The sequence below is a fragment of the Leuciscus leuciscus genome (assembly GCF_965113295.1).
Source record: "Leuciscus leuciscus genome assembly, chromosome: 11".
NCBI lineage: Eukaryota > Metazoa > Chordata > Actinopteri > Cypriniformes > Leuciscidae > Leuciscus > Leuciscus leuciscus.
In genome coordinates this window covers 25,558,659-25,577,805 of record NC_138735.1, presented here as the reverse complement: position 1 = coordinate 25,577,805, position 19,147 = coordinate 25,558,659, and the positions used below count along the sequence as shown (strand labels likewise).

General features: G+C 38.2%; 1 protein-coding gene across 1 annotated transcript in view; it reads right to left on the bottom strand.

The window, feature by feature from the left end:
- dpyda (dihydropyrimidine dehydrogenase a) overlaps positions 1-10,108 on the bottom strand; it is a 177,253-nt gene extending 167,145 nt beyond the window's left edge. The window contains exon 1 of the mRNA XM_082183654.1: positions 9,730-10,108. Within this exon, the coding sequence (XP_082039780.1) occupies positions 9,730-9,768 (39 nt within the window). The 5' untranslated portion in view covers positions 9,769-10,108. The remainder of the gene's footprint in view (positions 1-9,729) is intronic.
- Positions 10,109-19,147: the final 9,039 nt, after the last annotated feature.

Below are 19,147 nucleotides of genomic sequence, written 5' to 3'. Positions count from 1 at the left end.
TGAGTTTGCAGACAGAGATTGCAGCAGACAGAGGGGTCACATGTGATCAGGTGAACGCGTACGGCCCCCCTCCAGAGGAAGAGGGGGAGGTGGGCTGAATTGTGAGATGGAGGGGCGGCCAGGTAAGTGCTGGCTTTGCAGAAGGTTCTCTGCTTGCATTCAAGGGAAGATGGCTCTGTGACAAACCCCTCCGTACCATCTCTGCTGTACTGATTGATTACAAGAGCAGTCTGACCCAACCCTGGCAGAGGTGCAATTACTGATCCACCACTGCACCAAACAACACACACAGCACAGGCCCACCTGCATCTGAAACAGAGACGGCAATCAAAATACGACACACAGCAGGGTGGAAACAAAGTCCCTTTGAGGCCAGTCGATTCACTCGGCCGCATACAAATACAAATCTGAAAATCTCCAAAACTGTGGGAAGATTATGTTTCAGTAACTTAATAAATGAGCATTGCATGCATTGATCCATATCTATTCACTTTTTCCCTCCCCTTAGACCAGGGGGGTCCAACCCTGCTCCTGGGTTTAGAGTTTAGCTCCAACCCTAATTAAACACGCCAGAACCAACTAATCTTACTAGGTATACTAGAAACTTCCAGGTAGGGGTGTTGAGGCAGGCTAGAGTTAAACTCTGCAGGACAGTGGCTCTCCAGGACTGAGTTTGGACACCCCTGTCTCTGGAGGAATATAGCATCTTTGCGGCAACCTTTGCTGCAAATGTTAAAGGGGACATATCATGAAAATCTGACCTTTTCCGTGTTTAAGTGCTATATTCGGGTCCCCGGTGCATCTACCAACCCAGAAAACGTGAAAAAGTGACAACCCAGTAACTTTGTTTTGGTAAGCCTTCCTCTGCAAGCATGTACAAAAATAAGCCGATCAGATTTCGATCCCCTTCTGACACAGGAAGGGGATCTTATTATAATATTACCACCCCTTAATCTGCATGTTTCCACCCACGGTCCCGCCATGGTTTTTGCAAGCGACAACAGTGTAACCAGTTCTAACGCACTGGCAAAAGTTCAAGTAAAGCATGCAAACTGTTCTGTCGTTGACTGCACAGACGAACACACAACACTATTTGACCAAAAAAATGTCACAGCCAGTGGTGTATGTTTGTTTTCAAAAGTGAGTGGGGTGGGGTTGATAATATAATGCTAAATCAGATATATGTACAATAACAATTTTAGGAAAAAAATAACATTACGATGTCTAGAAATCAATTTCAATAGTAACGTTACATTGGGTTTAATTAGTCTTTTAATGAGATCTACTAATATTGTTAGTGCCAAGAATTTTCACATGAATATATGCATAGATTCGCAAACTCATTGTTCTTCAATGGTCTAGTGGTAGATCTTTTGCCAAGTGTGTCAGAGGTTACGGGTTCTAATCAAGCGGCAACATTCTAATCTGAAAAATGAAGCCTACCCGGAAGTGCGAAAAACTGCAATACATCGAAAATCCGCTAGGGGAAGGTCCCAAAAGGGAGCAAATGTCCATACACCCCCATGTTAAAATGTCCGTTTTCACAGCATAAATTCATGTTTTTACAGGTTGGTCCCATGGACTTTTATTGTATTTTTCGATAGGTTCCGAGTGCCTGACAACTGTGAGGGGGGTGCATTTTTTTCTAACTCGTTAGTTTAGATCGTATTTAGATATAAAATGTATGACAAATAAGGGCGCGATTGACAGCTTGATTGACAGCTGACAACGAGCATAGGCTCCGAGTGGAATTCCTGAAATTTGACGTCTCGGCCATGATCTGACACAACACATCATACCTGTAAGTTATCCTTTCTGAACATTTGTATTGAAATATGGCGCCGCCCATACCCCCCATAAACGGCCTCAAAACCGTTCTTCAGAAGTCTATGGGTGACGTCACAGACGCTTTGTCCATATTTTTTACATTTCTAATCCACACTCGTATAGTTTTTTTTCCTCATCAAAACCGAATATGTTCATCAGTGGTTGTATATCAAGCAGGGACACGTTTGTGTGCATTTTGTTTTGTGATTTCACCGGAACGAATAGAGAGTCTCCGCAACGGCGATAGATTGAAGAGCGCATCCATGTGAAGACTGTGCGCGAGCCACAAGAGAACACTGTTTCCATGCAACTGATGGCAGCGGCAACGAGCGCTCAGCTTGATTTAAAAAACAACACATTTTAGCGCTAGATCGTCTCTTATTTAATAACGAACTAAATTAATGCTCTTCTAGTTAAAGGGGTGGTTGAATATGATTTCACTTTTCTAACTTTAGTTAGTGTGTAATGTTGCGGTTTGAGCATAAACAACATCTGCAAAGTTACAACGCTCAAAGTTCAAAGCAAAGGAAGATATTTGCTTTTAAAGAAATAGTTTTTTTAAGGACTACAACAAAGGCTGGTAGGGACTACACGAACTTCCTCCCGGGTTAGTGACATCACTAACCCTAACATTTACATAAACCCCGCCCCCGGGAACACGCAGTCCATGTTGAGAAGAGGAAGAGTTGTTGTAGTAGAGCACATTTGTGAGTCTGCTCAAGCTGTCGCATCCGTCTTTTCACGTGCAATACAGTACGTAACACAACTGCAATAGTATGTCACTCTGTACACATCTTACAACAGTTCCCACACGAGCGATTTTATAGATTATCATGACAGAATATGCTAATTGAAGATAGTTAACTCCACATCAGCAACATAAATTCATCAACTAACCATTGAGAAACGTCCTGTTGCATCCTACATGTTGTCACTTCTTCTCCATTGTTGTCCGACTCCAGTTAAACATAAAAGGCAGAACAGTTTCTGACATTTTAGTGCATGTCTGCGTGAGGTAATCTGAGCTGCTAACACACACAGCTCTTGAAGCTCCGCCCTCTGTGCTGGGAGCAGCAGCTTATTTGCATTTAAAGGGACACACACGAAACAACGCTTTTTATTGACCCTCAAAAAGGGACAATTTTCAAATATCTGTGGGGTATTTTGAGCTAAAACTTCACATACACACTCTGGGGACAACAGAGACTTATTTTACATATTGTAAAAAGGGGCAATATACCACCCCTTTAACTGGAGATGTTTTATTTATTTGTATTAGGTACATTCGTGCCTCATAATGGTTCAAAAAGTGGTGGGGGACAATATCGATCCCGAGAAAAAGTGGTGGGGACATGTCCCACCCTTAAATAACACCTATGGTCACAGGTGCGTCTAAAAGTTGCAACCTCTTCCTGAGTATCCGAAGCTCGCGTATAGGATCGGCCCTGTTCTGAATGGGGGCGGGGAGAAGCAGTTAATTTGCATTTAAAGGGACACACACAAAAACGACGCGTTTTTGCTCACACCCAAAAAGGGGCAAATTTGACAAGCTATAATAAATTATCTGGGGGGTATTTTGAACTGAAATTTCAGACACATTCTGAGGAAACCATGCATTTATATTACATCTTGTGAAAAGGGGCATAATATTTCACCTTTAATAATCTTTTATGCCACAGACTTGTAACAGGATTTCAGTTCATCATATGTTCTGATAAATGGCACAAATACCAGTTGCACACGTACTAGCTGATAAAATAACGGAAGCATGATTTTTGGACTAATGTCTGCCTGTAGGCGACCTCACCTCGCACAGCAGGGCCGCAGCTGATGCGTCTGTGTGGTAAACTGGTCCAAATTGTACTCAAAACATCCAACATTTATTCCTGATGCAAAATTTCCATCTGCATCGTGCAGGGGGTAAACAGAGCGAGGGAGATGTGAAATGTTTTGCAGCTACAGTCTTATGTTTAAAAAGCAGAGCGCTTGCAGCCTCAGTGATTTGCAATAACATGCAAGCTTTTCGAGTGGCCAACTATTTCCATAAAATTTCATTTGCATTTTATTTTGGAGCAATCCCCTGTCAGCGTTCCAGACGTCTGATGAGAGCGCAGGCCGGCAGAGGCGCAGAGGTCTGCCAGCGGAGTCATACCTCTTTGTTTAAATGCTGTATTGCTGTGGGTTTTTTAATGAACTCTAATAGCAGTCCAGGAGGATTTTAATTAATCTACATGTGCGCACAAAAGGGCCCCACATTTAGCGCTTTCAGAAGTGCGGATGGATATTAAAATAAGACATCTGACAGAACTGCAGAAAAATTGAGGATTTAATTGCTCCAGAGATGGCAATTATTACGAGATTTAGAAAGCCATTTTCAATGGCAGACAGGAGTCATTTAGTCCCAGTCTTAAGTGCAGCGAAAAACCGAAGGTCACGTCAGTGTTGTCATTACGGCCTGAATAAAGATGCTAATGAAGGGCTTGACTTACTCTCCTCGGCTCTCCATAAAGGTTGCATTAGTGTCAGCCGGCATGAAGACATGGCCATTTTTACTCGTATTAACATGCGACGAGTTTCAGAACGAAAGCCAAATGCTAAACATTTTCCACCTTGCGTAGTGAAACCAACACCAGTATGTTCACTATCAACCCGACTGCCGATGCAAGGTACCATGAACAAAATCGCATTAAAGGGATAGTTCACCCAAAAATGAAAATTCTCATGTCGTTCCAAACTCGTAAGACTTTCGTTCATCTTCGGAACATAAATGAAGATCTTTTTGAAGAAATCTGAAAGCTTTCTGTCCCTCCATTGACAGCTTCGCAACTACCACTTTGATGCTTCAAAAAGTTCCTAAAGAGATCATAAAACTAATCCATATGAATTGAGCGGTTCAGTCCAAATTTTCTGAAGATACTCCATCGTTTTATATGATGAACAGATTTAATTTAGGCTTTTATTCACATTTAAACATTGATCAGCAAACATAAACAGAAGCTCAACCGAACCTGCTTGACGAGAGAGAACAAACCTCTTGTGGAAGCTCAAACGTGCTGTGTAACACATGAGAATGAACCTCATTGGTTCTCTTGAGTGTGAACTGATGTGTGAGTTGATGAATGTTTAAATGTGAATAAAAGCTTAAATTGAATCTGTTCATCATCGTGTCTCTTCAGAAAATTTGGACTAAACCGCTCAATACATATGGATTAGTTTTATGATCTCTTTATGAACTTTTTTGAAGCATCAAAGTGGTAGTTGCAAAGCTGTCAATGGAGGGACAGAAATTTCTCAGATTTCATCAAAAAGATCTTCATTTGTGTTCCAAAGATGAAGGTAAGTCTTACGGCTTTGGAACGCCATGAGGGTAAATAATCACATAATTAAAAATTTTGGGTGAACTATCCCTTTAAAGTCGGCTGTTAAATAACAGCTGTAGCCATAATTGGGGTTTCAGCCACTGAAAAAAGGATTTAATGTTTTACTAGAAATACATGTATATACAATATTACATAGATACTTGTATATTGTAGGTCAAGATCTACCGCTGTCACCTTCCTCCACAAAAACGTTAAACACTTAAGATTTCAGTTCATGATTGTCACTCAATACAGTAAAACCTCACAAAAACAAAACTTCTACTCAACAATTGGAGATATATATATTAGACACATACTTGCCAAAGTCTAATTCAGAAAATGGAGGGGAGCAAATTGACCATGGCTAAATTAAATGGCGCCTATGCTCTTTAAATTTTCTTAACATTACAGAAATATGAAATTCAGCACTTCTTAAACTATCCACTACACTAGTGAAATACTACTAAGAGAGGAAAAAAGGGCTATAGCAGTTATCAAGAAGAGGTGAGTGGGGCAGGCCAGGGTTTTGCAAGCGGGGTTCTAGAAGCCCTGTGGGTTCATGAGTTAATGAAAAGATGATTAAGTAAATCGAATGTGACATTAAAATAAACAAATGGGGCAGTGTAATTAATCTAAATAAAACTGAAATAGGGATATATATTATCAAGGGTAGGGAATCAAAAATCGATTACGATTCTGGAACCTACATTTAAGGTTAGGAATCGATTTCGCTTATTGCTTTGTGCAAATTTTAATGTTATTTTAAACCATTCAGCTGCAAGGAGACGTGAAAGAGAACTGAATTTGGTATATGTGCTTTGTTACGAACATAGAATGCCACCTATCATAGAACGCGTGAATACTGAATAAAGTTCTCTTTCGTACGGAGCCCCTAAAGGGACGTGGTGGTGGAAAAAAATTTAGGATGGGAGACATTTTTTTCCCCAAATCTTTTGCGTTCCCTCGCAAAACTTTTGCGTTCCCCCGAGAAACTTTGCGTTCCCACGCAAAACTTTTGCGTTCCCTCGCAAAGTTATTTGCGTTCTCACGCAAAACTTTTGCGTTCCCTCGCAAAGATATTTGCGTTCCCACGCAAAACCTGTTTTGAGCTCGGACAGACACTTCCTGTTTAATGTCCCGCTGGCAGTGTTTCAGAGCTCCGTACGTTAATGGAGCGTTTCATAGTGTCTCAAATATAAAGAAATGCGGTCAGTGCTTAACTCAAGGAGTTCAGTGAAATTGGCAATATTCACATAGCTATTCGAACATCCCGGATCAATATTCTTGAGCTAAACGTTGTTAAAACACAAACGACACCCATTTACAATCACAGTAACCTAGACAACTAGCTACAACCCAATTATCATCAAAACAAGCTTTAATAATATAGGCTAAATGGATCTCTATGAGCTGGCGGCTGAGAGACAAGTTCAAAGGGACTGTCTGCAAAGTGCAATATAACCCAAAAAACGACTAGGCCTACAGCATCAACTCATAGTCAAAAATACAAAAATAGTCATTAACTTCAATGTTACAAACTGTAGTGCCACCCAATTCAGTTTACACATCAATGGCCACTGGTCATACTACACTGCTTTTGCACATAAATATTATGAAAAATATTCAATAACTTCACTGTAACACACCAAATCACTGCTCTAATGTTGGTTATAGGCCTACAACACTTAGTTTGGGAAGTAATTGCACATACAAAATAAGTAGGCCTATTCTTTATACAAATTATATTGGTAGGCTACTGTATGCAGCTTTTGCATTATATTTGCTTACTGAATTTGATGGCATTACACTGTATAACAGTGTGAAGTTATTTAATATTTTTTCCTAAAAAGGGTGAAGTTATTGATTTTATTTAATAATAAATAAGAATAAAAATTATGAATTTTTATCAAACTAAGTAATGTAGTATAACTAGCAGGAGAGCAGTGATTTGTGAACTGAATTTGGTGACAGTACAGTGCGTCAAAGTGAAGCTATTTAAAGGGATAGTTCACTTTGAAATTAATTTTTGGTATGTTTTAGCTTACCTCAAGGGCATCCAAGATGTAGGTGTCTTTTTTTCCGCAGTAGTTTCAATTTTGATATTTTTAGGTCAAACCGTTCTTGTCTGTCAGTCATATAATGCAGGTCGATGGTCACTGTCTCAAAGAGCATGCACAGAGTCCAAATTAAAACAATTCCCCGTCGTCCAAATTAAACAATTCCCCATCGTAAGTACACATTGATGGCCTAAGACACGAAACGAGCGGTTTGTGTGAGAAAACGAACAGTATTTATATCGTTTTTACCTCTTATACGCAGCCATGTCGAAGTGATCTGATCTGACGTGTACGCAGACTGGTGCATAGATATATACACACTAGATGTCGCCTTAAAGACATTCGTTCCAATGAACTGCCGTAGACAAGGGGACATCTAGTGTGTATATATCTATGCACCAGTCTGCGTACACGTCAGATCAGATCACTTCGACATGGCTGTGTATAAATGTATGTTTAAAACGTATTTGTAAATCCTAACCTCATAAACATTGACTTACAATAGAACCACATTTTGAGTTGATACTCAACATCAGAAGCTTTAGAGTTTTCTATAAAATCATATTTGATATTTTAGCTCTGTAACCATTCATTGTCAGATATCCTATTGCAACTTGATGAAAGAAAGATAAAAGATTAAGTTAAAAAGTCAGTAACATTGACTAAACGTCAGTAGAAAATCATGAGAATCTCACTAAACCGTTAGCACACAGGGCCAGAACAGGTAACAGTGAAATACAGTGAAAGCTTCCCTTTCTTGTACTGTAGATTGTCCTGCTAACAGTAAATGGTATAAACTGACATGTGATTCTCACATGGCTAGTACAGCTTATTAACCACATGGTTGTGAGATGCATTACAGAATTGCACTCTGAAACTCAGACCTAACTAACCGTATAATAACTGGGAAATTGGATTATCTGGACATGCCATTAATTCCTGTGTGTTCACTGCTTCGTGGATCACAATACTCTTTTACAAAAATGAGAGCTGAATGCCAAATAAATGCAGCTGTCTATGGCACAACCCTTAAGGCATTTATATATCATTAAAACACTTCAAAATAGTTTTAAAAGGAATCCTATATACCACTGAAATGATTGCCAACTATTCTGCTGTGCTTCAACACTTTTCCGTAACACGCAGCATTTCTATTTAACTAGTGGAAATGATTTTTTTATGGCAGCATTCCAAGAACACTTTCCTGATCCTAACAACCAGTATCCACACACACACACCCACATATGTTCAAAACAGCATACTACTCTCATTATTTTTCAAGTATGCATACTGCACACAGTAAGTGAACTTTCTGCACAGAATTGACTTAACTGCATTAGTCAAACTAACTGACAGGCGACTTGAATATTTGTGTGCATACTCCCCTGGATACTCTGTAAAGAACGGTTTACGCCTTCTGGGGGGAAAAAAAGAAGTCAAATTTGTGTCAAAGTTCAGAAATGTGCATTAGGCCTTGAAGTGTAAATGTAGCCTAATAGACCCGATTCTGTCTGTAATTATGTTAATATTAATCAAGCCACTGTATTAACAATAAACTTCTTTGTTTCTGATTGTTAGTTTCAACATTTACATGAAAAACTTACAGCAAAGTTTAATAGTTGAAAAGGTTACATTGGCCATTGCTTGTTACTTTAATTTGTTAATATATAGGCTACATTGTTTTTTTATTATTATTGTTTACCTAATTAATGAGGGTGTCCAATATTAGTTTATGCTTTGATTTTGTAAAAAATTTTTTACTGATATCAATATCAGCAAGGGAATTTTGGCAACATGCTACAATTTATCATCAATTTAAACATAACGATCACTATAAAAAGTGGATTGAAAATGTTCATTAAAAATGCAAGAAATGTATGTCACTTGCTGAATAAAACATGCAATGTAATTAACTAAATAACATTGCAGCACACATATTTAGATATTTTGTGTTGCACACTGTGCCACTTTTTTTTTTTAAGTATGCCAAATATAGTGTATACTACAGAGTATACACTACTCTGGTATTTCGACACAGCCATACACACACAATAACAGCAAGAATGTTGCATAGGCTATAGGTTACTGACCATATAAAAACAGTCTGTTGTGGTTTGTTTGAACTGTAAGTTCATTTTCATTAAAAGGCAAGATAACCGAAATATATTTCAACAAGTGACTTAAGAAGAAACTTTGACCTGAAACACCCAACTACTGACTGAACTTTCATAGCTCCAGAAAAGCAACAATGTAAACACAAGACTATTTTTATAACGGGAAGTATGGATGTTAATCAAGAAGGATACATAAAAAGTTGAGGATTTTCACACGAAAATGCGGCGATTTAAAACTAAGAAATGATTGAAGGCATCTTTCACCACAGCATTCATGTTTCATATCTCAGATCATCCTAACGCACATCAGACAAGCAATGCTAGTAACATTACGGGTTCATTTAGTTGATGTTATGATAGAGAGGGTTATACCTCGATATCAGGCAGCTCCTTGCTCAGCATTCGTGCCATATTTCCTTCAAATTCAAAACGAAGGAAGATGAAATAAAGCCAGAGCAATAAAAGTGTTCGTATTCCGACGATATAGTCCGCTTTCCAGCCGCAAAGGGTTACTTCCCGAGTTTATGCGTCGTCTTTCTTGGCAAACTACAGGATCCTTCCTTTCGCGTATATGTGAGAATGGCTGAAAATCGTCCACTGCGGCATCGAATTGACAGTTAAAGCAACCGCATGTCTAGAGCTCACGAGGGGCTGTCAAGGGTCTTTCACAGACAGATAAAGTTTGTTGACGCTAACTTTTTGCACAACGCACGGCGCGTGGCGTGAAGACGCGTGCTTGCTAGCAGGTCTCGGTCAAGACCAATGTAAACACACGGCATGGGTAACTTTGATTCCGATATTTTGATACATTTTGTCTTTTAAATAGATTATAGATCATTTTTTATACTCACTGTTGTTGAAATTGTCTAAAGGATAGATAGATAGATAGATAGATAGATAGATAGATAGATAGATAGATAGATAGATAGATAGATAGATAGATAGATGGATGGATGGATGGATGGATGGATGGATGGATAGATAGATAGATACAGATAGACAGATAGATAGAGACAGACAGATAGATAGATAGATAGATAGATAGATAGATAGATAGATACAGACAGATAGATAGAGACAGACAGACAGATAGATACAGATAGATAGATAGATAGATAGATAGATAGAGACAGATAGATAGAGACAGACAGACAGACAGACAGATAGATAGATAGATAGATAGATAGATAGATAGATAGATAGATAGATAGATAGATAGATAGACATATGTTTTCCTACGGTTAGCATAAGTAACTTTTAATAATATCAAAAGTTCAGAAAATTACAAGCATCTGCTTTCACACTAATTATGCATGTATGTAAAATACAATACAATACATATGTTTAGTCTGCTTACACAAATGTATTTTTATCCCCCGGACTGACCTGTAAAATGCAGATGATCCCTAAAGGCTGGATTTGTTATATCTAGTACAACACACACATCTTGTATTGATCATCTTGTGACAGAAGCTTCTGCATGTCCGATAGTGTTTCAATGGTGATGCAGTTCTTTGTAATGAAAGCAGAGGATGTTAACCTTCATTTGCACAGTGACTCGATGTTTGCAGAGAGAGAAATCATCGAATATTGTGTCATTTTTTATATGTGTGCCCTTCAAAGCATTTGATCATTTTGATATGTAGCTCATTACTGTGACCTTTTAAAGGCTTTTTATATTTTTCAAAACAATAACACTAATGACTAACCTAGTACTGTAAGTATCGGCTGCTTTAAGGTGAAGTAACATCACCGATTTGAGATGCTGTTTAAAATCATGTTAAAAATGAATGTCTTTACAGAGGTTGTTTATATTGATCATCTCAGTCATCTTTTGTTCTCTGGGCTTTTATCTTGACAATACTGTATGTGTGTTTATTGGCAAATAATTAGAATTTGTAACTGTGGCTCTGAAAAGCAGCGCAGTTATTGGGGTCGATACTGCAGCAGTGAGACAGTTAAGTCCAGAGTGACTTGGCATTTTAAACAGGACTGCCATGTTTGTGGTTGTGTTATTTTTTTGTATTTTCGGCCATGATTAAAGATCAGGTCAGAAATTAATTCATCACCTCACCTTCTGAAAGTCAGTGGGGTCCAATGTTGTTTTGGACCCCATTGACTTTTATTGGATCCACAAAAAAAACCTTTCACTTAAATTTTTTTTACAAAATCTTTTGTGTTCCACATAAGAAAGAAAGTCATACAGGTTTGGAATGACATGAGAGTGAGTAAATTATGACAGCATTTCCATTTTTGGGTGAACTGTCCCTTGAGCGAGAAGAAGCCACAAAATGAAATCCTATAGAATCTTCCCAGATTTGTACTATTACTCAATTACATTTCCAGGACAAGAAACATATTTCTTTACTCCTTACAATTACATTAAGCCTTTCAAAGTAAATATTTTCTTTTTTTGTAAATCTTGCTATAGCTGACAAGCCTAATACACTCCAGACAATTTTATTTAACTTTTACAGCCAATGAAATTAATTTTAGTCTAAAATGTAATTGATCACAGCAATGGTCATTTGTCTTTGTGAAGAATGTCTCATCACTCATCGCAACAAAGATTTTGACCTAAAGATATTAGTGGGTGGTATAACTAAAACATCACAATATGAATAATCATACTCACTATTTTAGATGGAAATTCAAATATGATTGACATTTTGCTGCATAAACTTGTATAAACCCATAATGCCTGTCACTCTCAAAGGCATCGGCAGTAGAGAGCAGATCTCAGTATTACACTGATGATTATTCACTGCTCGGGCCATTTCTGGTCATGAGGTGAAAGACTGCTTGGTAATATAATGTTATGATAATCTAGATGGTTCATAATGGGCCTCAGCAACATTTACTGTGAGTGTGCATATGGATATGTCTCCGTCCACTGACAGATATAGGGAATCGCTGTGGTGCTGGATAAATGCTGTCATTTATTCTGTAAATGAAAGAGCATTCACAATCAGCTGAGTAATGCATGATCCTTTATTGTCTCAACAACATTATTCTGAACGCAGTGTGTGGGAGACTACATTGTCAGGTTTTGGCTTGGGAGTGTGTTTAAAAAGATTAGCTTCAAATGGGATTTGCTTCATGTATGACCATGTCAAATCCAATTCCCCAATGACCGTTTCACACGTCAAGAATAATCCTTGATTTAATGCCCTTGTTCTCGCTTTAAGATTTCTTAGTCATATTGCCATCTGTTACACACACACACACACACACACACACACACACACACACACACACACACACACACACACACACACACACACACACACACACACACACACTTACTGTTTTTTTTTTACTTTGCTTGGAAAGGAGAATGCTTTCTTATAATTTTGGATTAAAATTATACATACATGATAACAATACATGCACGATCCTGATAACAATGATTGTTAATCACAATTATTATTATTAGGATTATTAAACCATTGTGCTTAACATTAAGATTGAATATTTCATATTACTTCCATTTTCATATTACTCAGAGGAACATTTTATTACCAAAGTTGTTTCATATAAGTATCAACTTTAACTCAAATATTTCTCCCCAAAAAAAGGGATTTCACAATGAGAACTGTTCCAAAACTACGTTTCCCTTCTGCAAAGTGTGTTTCACATGTGTGTTTTTTTTCTTTAAGGGTTTAATTGCTACGCTTTATATGAGAAACATTAAAGTAATAAAGAGATATTAAAGTAATCTCGTTTGTGATTCTTTTGTATATTCATTATGGCATACTTGATCTAGAAGATGCGTTTTACCATACATGGTATCAAACATCACGCGTTTAATTTGCATGGCAAATTGTCAGCTTTAAAACTAACAAGACTGGAAATTTCATCCCATCAATAATGCATGATATTTACAGGCTGGTGTTGGGCAGAGAAGAGCCCAGGGACGTGGTTTTCCCCTCGACTTCATTTGGCTGTGTGACAGGATCCATAACCCTCTCTGAATCCTATCAAATGATGTGGTATGAAGTGTCATCTTCTCTCTGAGCGCTTCTGAGGAGTTTCATCTCTGCAGGGAACTGTCATCAGGTTCCTCTTCCTTTCTCTCTCTCCCATTCCCATCAATTGGATGGGCTATCAGACACGTCCAATCAGAAAACAGTTCCATTGGTCAGGCTGAAGGTGATCAGCAGGTGAAGTTGCTCGTGTGTGTGTGTGTGTGTGTGTGTGTGTGTGTGTTCTTGCTGCTTTCTCTGGTTTTGTATTATCTCAAAAGACAGGAATGCAACCTTGGAAAATAAAGTACTTAATAATAGTTGTAAAAGACTTACATGAATTCATAAATTCAACTTCTAGGGTGTACGTGGGAGTTAAATATTTTTCATGTACAATATTCATCACCATCAGTTCAAACAGTTCTCAAGCAATACATTCGACCAAAACATTCTTGTTTTTCTTACATATATCATGTTTATTCATTTCCAACATTTATATTCAAGTACGTTCAAAAATATGAAACATTTTTCTGCTTGTTATGAAAGATTAATCCCCAGTTGCTGGTGTATTTTGCATGAATTTGTCGTGCCCTCAGGACAAATCTATCCCATACAAATTTACATCCTCGTAGGGTAATAAATCTCTCCGCACAGCAACAATCTCGCAAAATCATTAATGTTTTTGTCCTCTCTTATCAATTCCATTTTCTGGAGTAACTGAGCAGTAATCTAATTGGTCCAGTGACCCTTTGCATAATTAAACGTTATCAAAGTGATCTGTCGGCAACTGGCAGAGAACAGATGTTGCTTTTCAGTGGAGTAATCAGTCATCGACCCCTGGCCTGAGCCAATCACAATTACCTTGATTTGTGCTGTCCAAAGTGTGAGACCCCATGTCCTAAGTCACTCAGAAACCAACGAATGGATCAATAACCCCCTCAGTAGCTCCGCCCATCTCATTCTCACTCTGTGACTTAGGGTTTAATACATTACATACGCCATTTCATTTTACAACAGTCAGAAATTACGCACTTTACCACGGCCAAAAATGAAACCCTGGTGTGATTGCTCTGTTAGTGCGGTTCATTTGAATAAGTGGTGCGCACCAAAAAAGCAGACCAAGGCCGCTGAAAAAATGGGTCTTCGTCTAAATGAGCTCTAGTGTGGATCGAATGAAATATGAACGCAACACAGACCAAATACATGTAAACAAACCAAAAACGGGAAATTATGTCACAAGGTGTCACAAAGGACCTCTTTTGCCTGTAATGCGACAGCACCTTTAGGACTGATGTGAACCCTCAAACAGCAACACTGTGGCCCCATCCCAAATTCAGACTTGCGGTCTTTGCTTCACAACACCGTATAGGTGTGGTCACATTTACAATTGCTCAGTGAAAATTTGCAGACAAAGTCCAGTCATTTCAATAGGAATCTGCGTAATTGGGAGTTTCGCATGAGGGCAAAATTGTTCTTGTGCAGATTTTGCTTGTGTCAAATTGGTCACATGAATTTGCAGTGTTGCTTGCTTGGTTTGAAAGGGACTTCTATGTGAGAGATGCTTCATGCTTCGTTACACTATTGACAACAAACAATGAACCTTTTCCCCTGAGAAATTTCTTCTAATGTGACCGCAACTTACAAGTAGTTTTGTAACATTTGAATTAAAATACTTGTTTTACTTTGAATTTGTAACAGTGACAAAGTAGAATACAGTAAATTGTAATGTATTTTCTCACTTGTGTGTTTTGTCAAATTTTAGGTTTAGGAGGAGTGCTGGCTCATCTTGCATGCAAAGAGGAATCAAACATAATTGGAGTGCTGTGTACCTGTTACTACCTGTTTAAAATCCTCAGAGTGAAAGCTGAATCGTCAAATCACTTCTGTGTGCCTATAAAATCCTGATGTGATCCCGTAAATTCAATGGCTTTCTTTTGTACACTTTCCACAGCTGCACTCACCATTCAAAGAATCAATAAAAGACCTTGAAGAAATTATGCCAGCTGATATGATGTAATCTTTTATTGTTGGCTAGATAATGCCAAGGCTGTACGTGACTGAATCACTCTGTACTCTTTTATTCTCTCTCTTTCTATCTCTCGCTCTTTATCTCTCTCTCTCTCTCTGTGCTATGGTTGCCCTAGCATCTCTCAAACAACCAGAAGACACACTCTTCCTCCTCTTTCGCTTCAGTTTCATCAGCAGTGCCTGGATAAAAGGGCCTCAGAGGCAGAATAATTAGATCAAACAATAGATTTAGGATTCAATACAAAATAAGAACATCTTCTGTGTTTTTGGAAAGGTTTGCCTTCATTCAGCGGCTACTTTGAGCTTCTCCCGTCCAAAAATACCGGTTAGTGCTGGCTTGGCTCACAACGGTCCATTGCATGGTTTTAGGGAAAGTAATGACAGCTGGAAGCTTTAAAGTCTTTAGGAGGAAGGCATGAGCTCTTGCCGGGCTGTTTGAGAATCTGAAGATAGCCAAATAATGGTTTGAAATCAACGGCATGAACAATTCTGAAAAACAAGGCAGAGTTAAGGTTAGCTCCAAGCATCAAAAGTTACTAAAAGTAAAATCATTTTAGGCAAAAAATAAAATAAAATAAAAATCATACAGTATATATAAAAAAAAAGATTAGATGTGAGTTAGAGCCTAAACATATACAATTTAAAAACTGACCTTACATGTGATTAAAATTTGCACATTATTAGCGTATTAGATTTGACACGTCCAGATTCTTTCAAAAGATTTAATCCACAAACAATTTACCCCTGGTTCCACAGACAGGGCTTTGAACTTGACGCACAACGTCATTGACGAACGCGGTTGCCCAGTCCTGTTTGTTTGAACCGCGAGAGGCGTCAATTGCCGTCATTACGTTGTGCATCAAGTTCATGGGTTATTCTTTGGGTGTAAATTGATGCGTACGGCCATCTGCCGGAAACTAGTTATTTTAGTCGATAATGTTTTAAGTATGGATATTTTTCTTACACGAACGCATCGCTTCACTTTTATTAACCCCAGGAGATAGACGCCTTAGATGGACTTCCAAAGACATACTGTACACCCATTCACTCCCATTATAAAGCTTGAAAGAGCCAGGACATTTTTTAATATAACTCCAATTCGTCTGAAAGAAGAATGTCATATAGCCTACACCTATAGGATGGCTCCAGGGTGAGTAAATCATGGGCTAATTTTCATTTTTGGTTAACTATCCCTTTAAAGATGCATTAAGCAACTTTTCATGTTAAAAATACCCGTTTTCTAACCCATACATGCTTAAACAATTGCCTGATGGGCTGAATGAGCCCTTCTCTGATCACTGAGATTGTCTCTATAATCCTGTAAAGTAAAATAAATAAGAGGGATTCGGGCCGGAATTTTAGACTGGGCGTGACGTCATGCGCGTTCACGGCACGCTCACCTGGCTATGTCTGGTAGGTTTGTCTATTCGCCGCCATTCTCCGTAGAAGATGGATTCTAAGAGACCGGCTTGTAGTTCATTTCAAACACCAACGCAAACTCCACGTAAGATAAAAAAGAAAAGAAAACTTTTGTCCGTGAGCGTGCACACTTCTGGCTGCAGTTTCGCTTGCCGCCAGAGGGGGCATAGTTCTGCAAAAACTCAGAGACTTGCGCAATGCACCTTAATGTAAAGGAATGAAAGGCGACAATTTGATCATAATTGATTTATACTAATAAACAAACAAGAAATATATATTTAAAATTTAAATAAGTGGTATTTGCACTATACTTAACATTATGATATATTTTATTTACCATCGGTTTTTGCTGAATAGACATGACAGCCAGCCCACGTGTATTTCTACCCAATGTTCTTTTTTCTGCACATATGACTTAGACAGAGTATGTTCATGCATTAGCAATACTAGATAAACATCTCAGCACTCTCTAATGTCTCGCGTGAATTCATGTGAGAGAACGTTTTTTGTTGTTGTTGTTGTTGGTCAGGGTTGACACTTGGCCAAAGATCTTGTGCACCAGACAAGAAGATGACAGATGAGAAGAAAACTTGTTGTGTAGTAAGTCGCACCATGGCAATTCCAGTAGTCTCATTGACCTGTAGTGTGAGCTAAGTTAGCTCTTAAACGGGCGTTAATCGAAAAAATCGTTAGCATCGGACGTCATAGACCTTATTCACGGCAGCGTCATTGATTTTTAACGGAAATGAAAGTGAGGCTGTGAGATATAGACGCATCTTCAATAGGTTAGCAGCTACTGTTAATTTGTGTTCTTTTGGATTGTTCTGCTGACGAAACACTGCAAAAATATCTTTCCAAGAAATTTCAGAAGACAAATAACTCCAGACAATATAGCTGTTTATAAATTATTTATAAACCAGGGAGTTTTATTCATCTTTTTACAGCGGATGCCATTGAAAACATGGTAAAAAACAACAACAACAAAAAACAACAAAAAAAACAAACAAAGCACGCTGCTCTGAATAAGGTCTATTGCTTCTCTGAACGAGGAACGTTTTTATGTTTAAAGATTTGTAGTGAAGTTATTATGCATGTAGGCTATTTAGGTGAAGACTAATGTACTTCAGTATGTAACGAAGTAAAACTGTTTATTTTCACAAGTATTCGCATACGTGCTTTTGCATTGGCTATTTGCATGGCTTTGTTTCTGGTTAGCAGATTAACAACATCCACTGAAACTTTTTATTTTTTAATATCTATAATGGAAGTCAATCAGGATTGTAATTGTGGGTGTAAATGTGTTCTTTTAGGAATCAGGTGTCATTGTGGAAATTCCCCAAGGATCCCAGAGTGTGGCATCTAATCAACAATCATCATACTGTAGTGAGTACAACCTGTCTTGGGCCTGTTCTACATTCCTGACACTTTCATACTTCACACATCACACATGACTTCATTCATTTTATGGACCTCTGTAGTTCGCATATAATACAGAAACAAAGACATTGTATGCAAACAAAACAAACAAACACAAAATTAGTATTTCCTATTTGAAATTCTCCTAACAGATCCATATGGAAATGTTATTTGATTTCAAAACCCATCAGCACAAACATCAAATTACCACACAATTAACATTTACAAACCGATACAACAAAATTGTAACACTCTCAAACAAATATTAATTCATGCACACACACACAGAGAGAGAGAGAGAGAGAGAGAGAGAGAGAGAGAGATGCTTGCTGAAATGTTCCCTTGCCAAATCAAACACCACTCCAGAGAAGAGCAGCAGTCAGATTACCAGATAGTTCAGTGTCCCAGCATCATGATGAAACTTCACGGAAATAACCTGCAACATCTGCACCGTGGCCACTGCTGCGGAGCAAATGCATCTTTGCCTCGCACTCATCGCTGCACTCTCTTCCCCAGTGCATTCTGGGGGTTTGGGTGACAAAAGGCACAAACAAGAATTTCAGTCTAGCTTTGTCCTTTTATAAAGATGTCACTCACAGCCCATTCTCTAAAACCTAGTGAGCTGCATACCTAGACAGCATTTTGAGTTTCTATTAAGACTTAATTTCGGTGTAAAAAGGCACAAAATCATAATGTTAAATCTGCAGATGCTTAGCAACAAAACATTTTATGATAAACAATGCTACACACTTATAAATAAAGGTTCTTTGTTGGCATTGATGGTGAAACTTTAACATCCATATAACCTTTCTATTGTACAAAAGGTTCTTAATTGTGGAAAAAGGTTCTTTAAAATGTTCTGTTCACTGAAAGGTTCTTTGGAGAACCAATAATTGTTGTTCTATTTCATCACTCTGAAAACCCCCTATTGTTAAGCTAAAAGTGTATGATTTACTAAACAG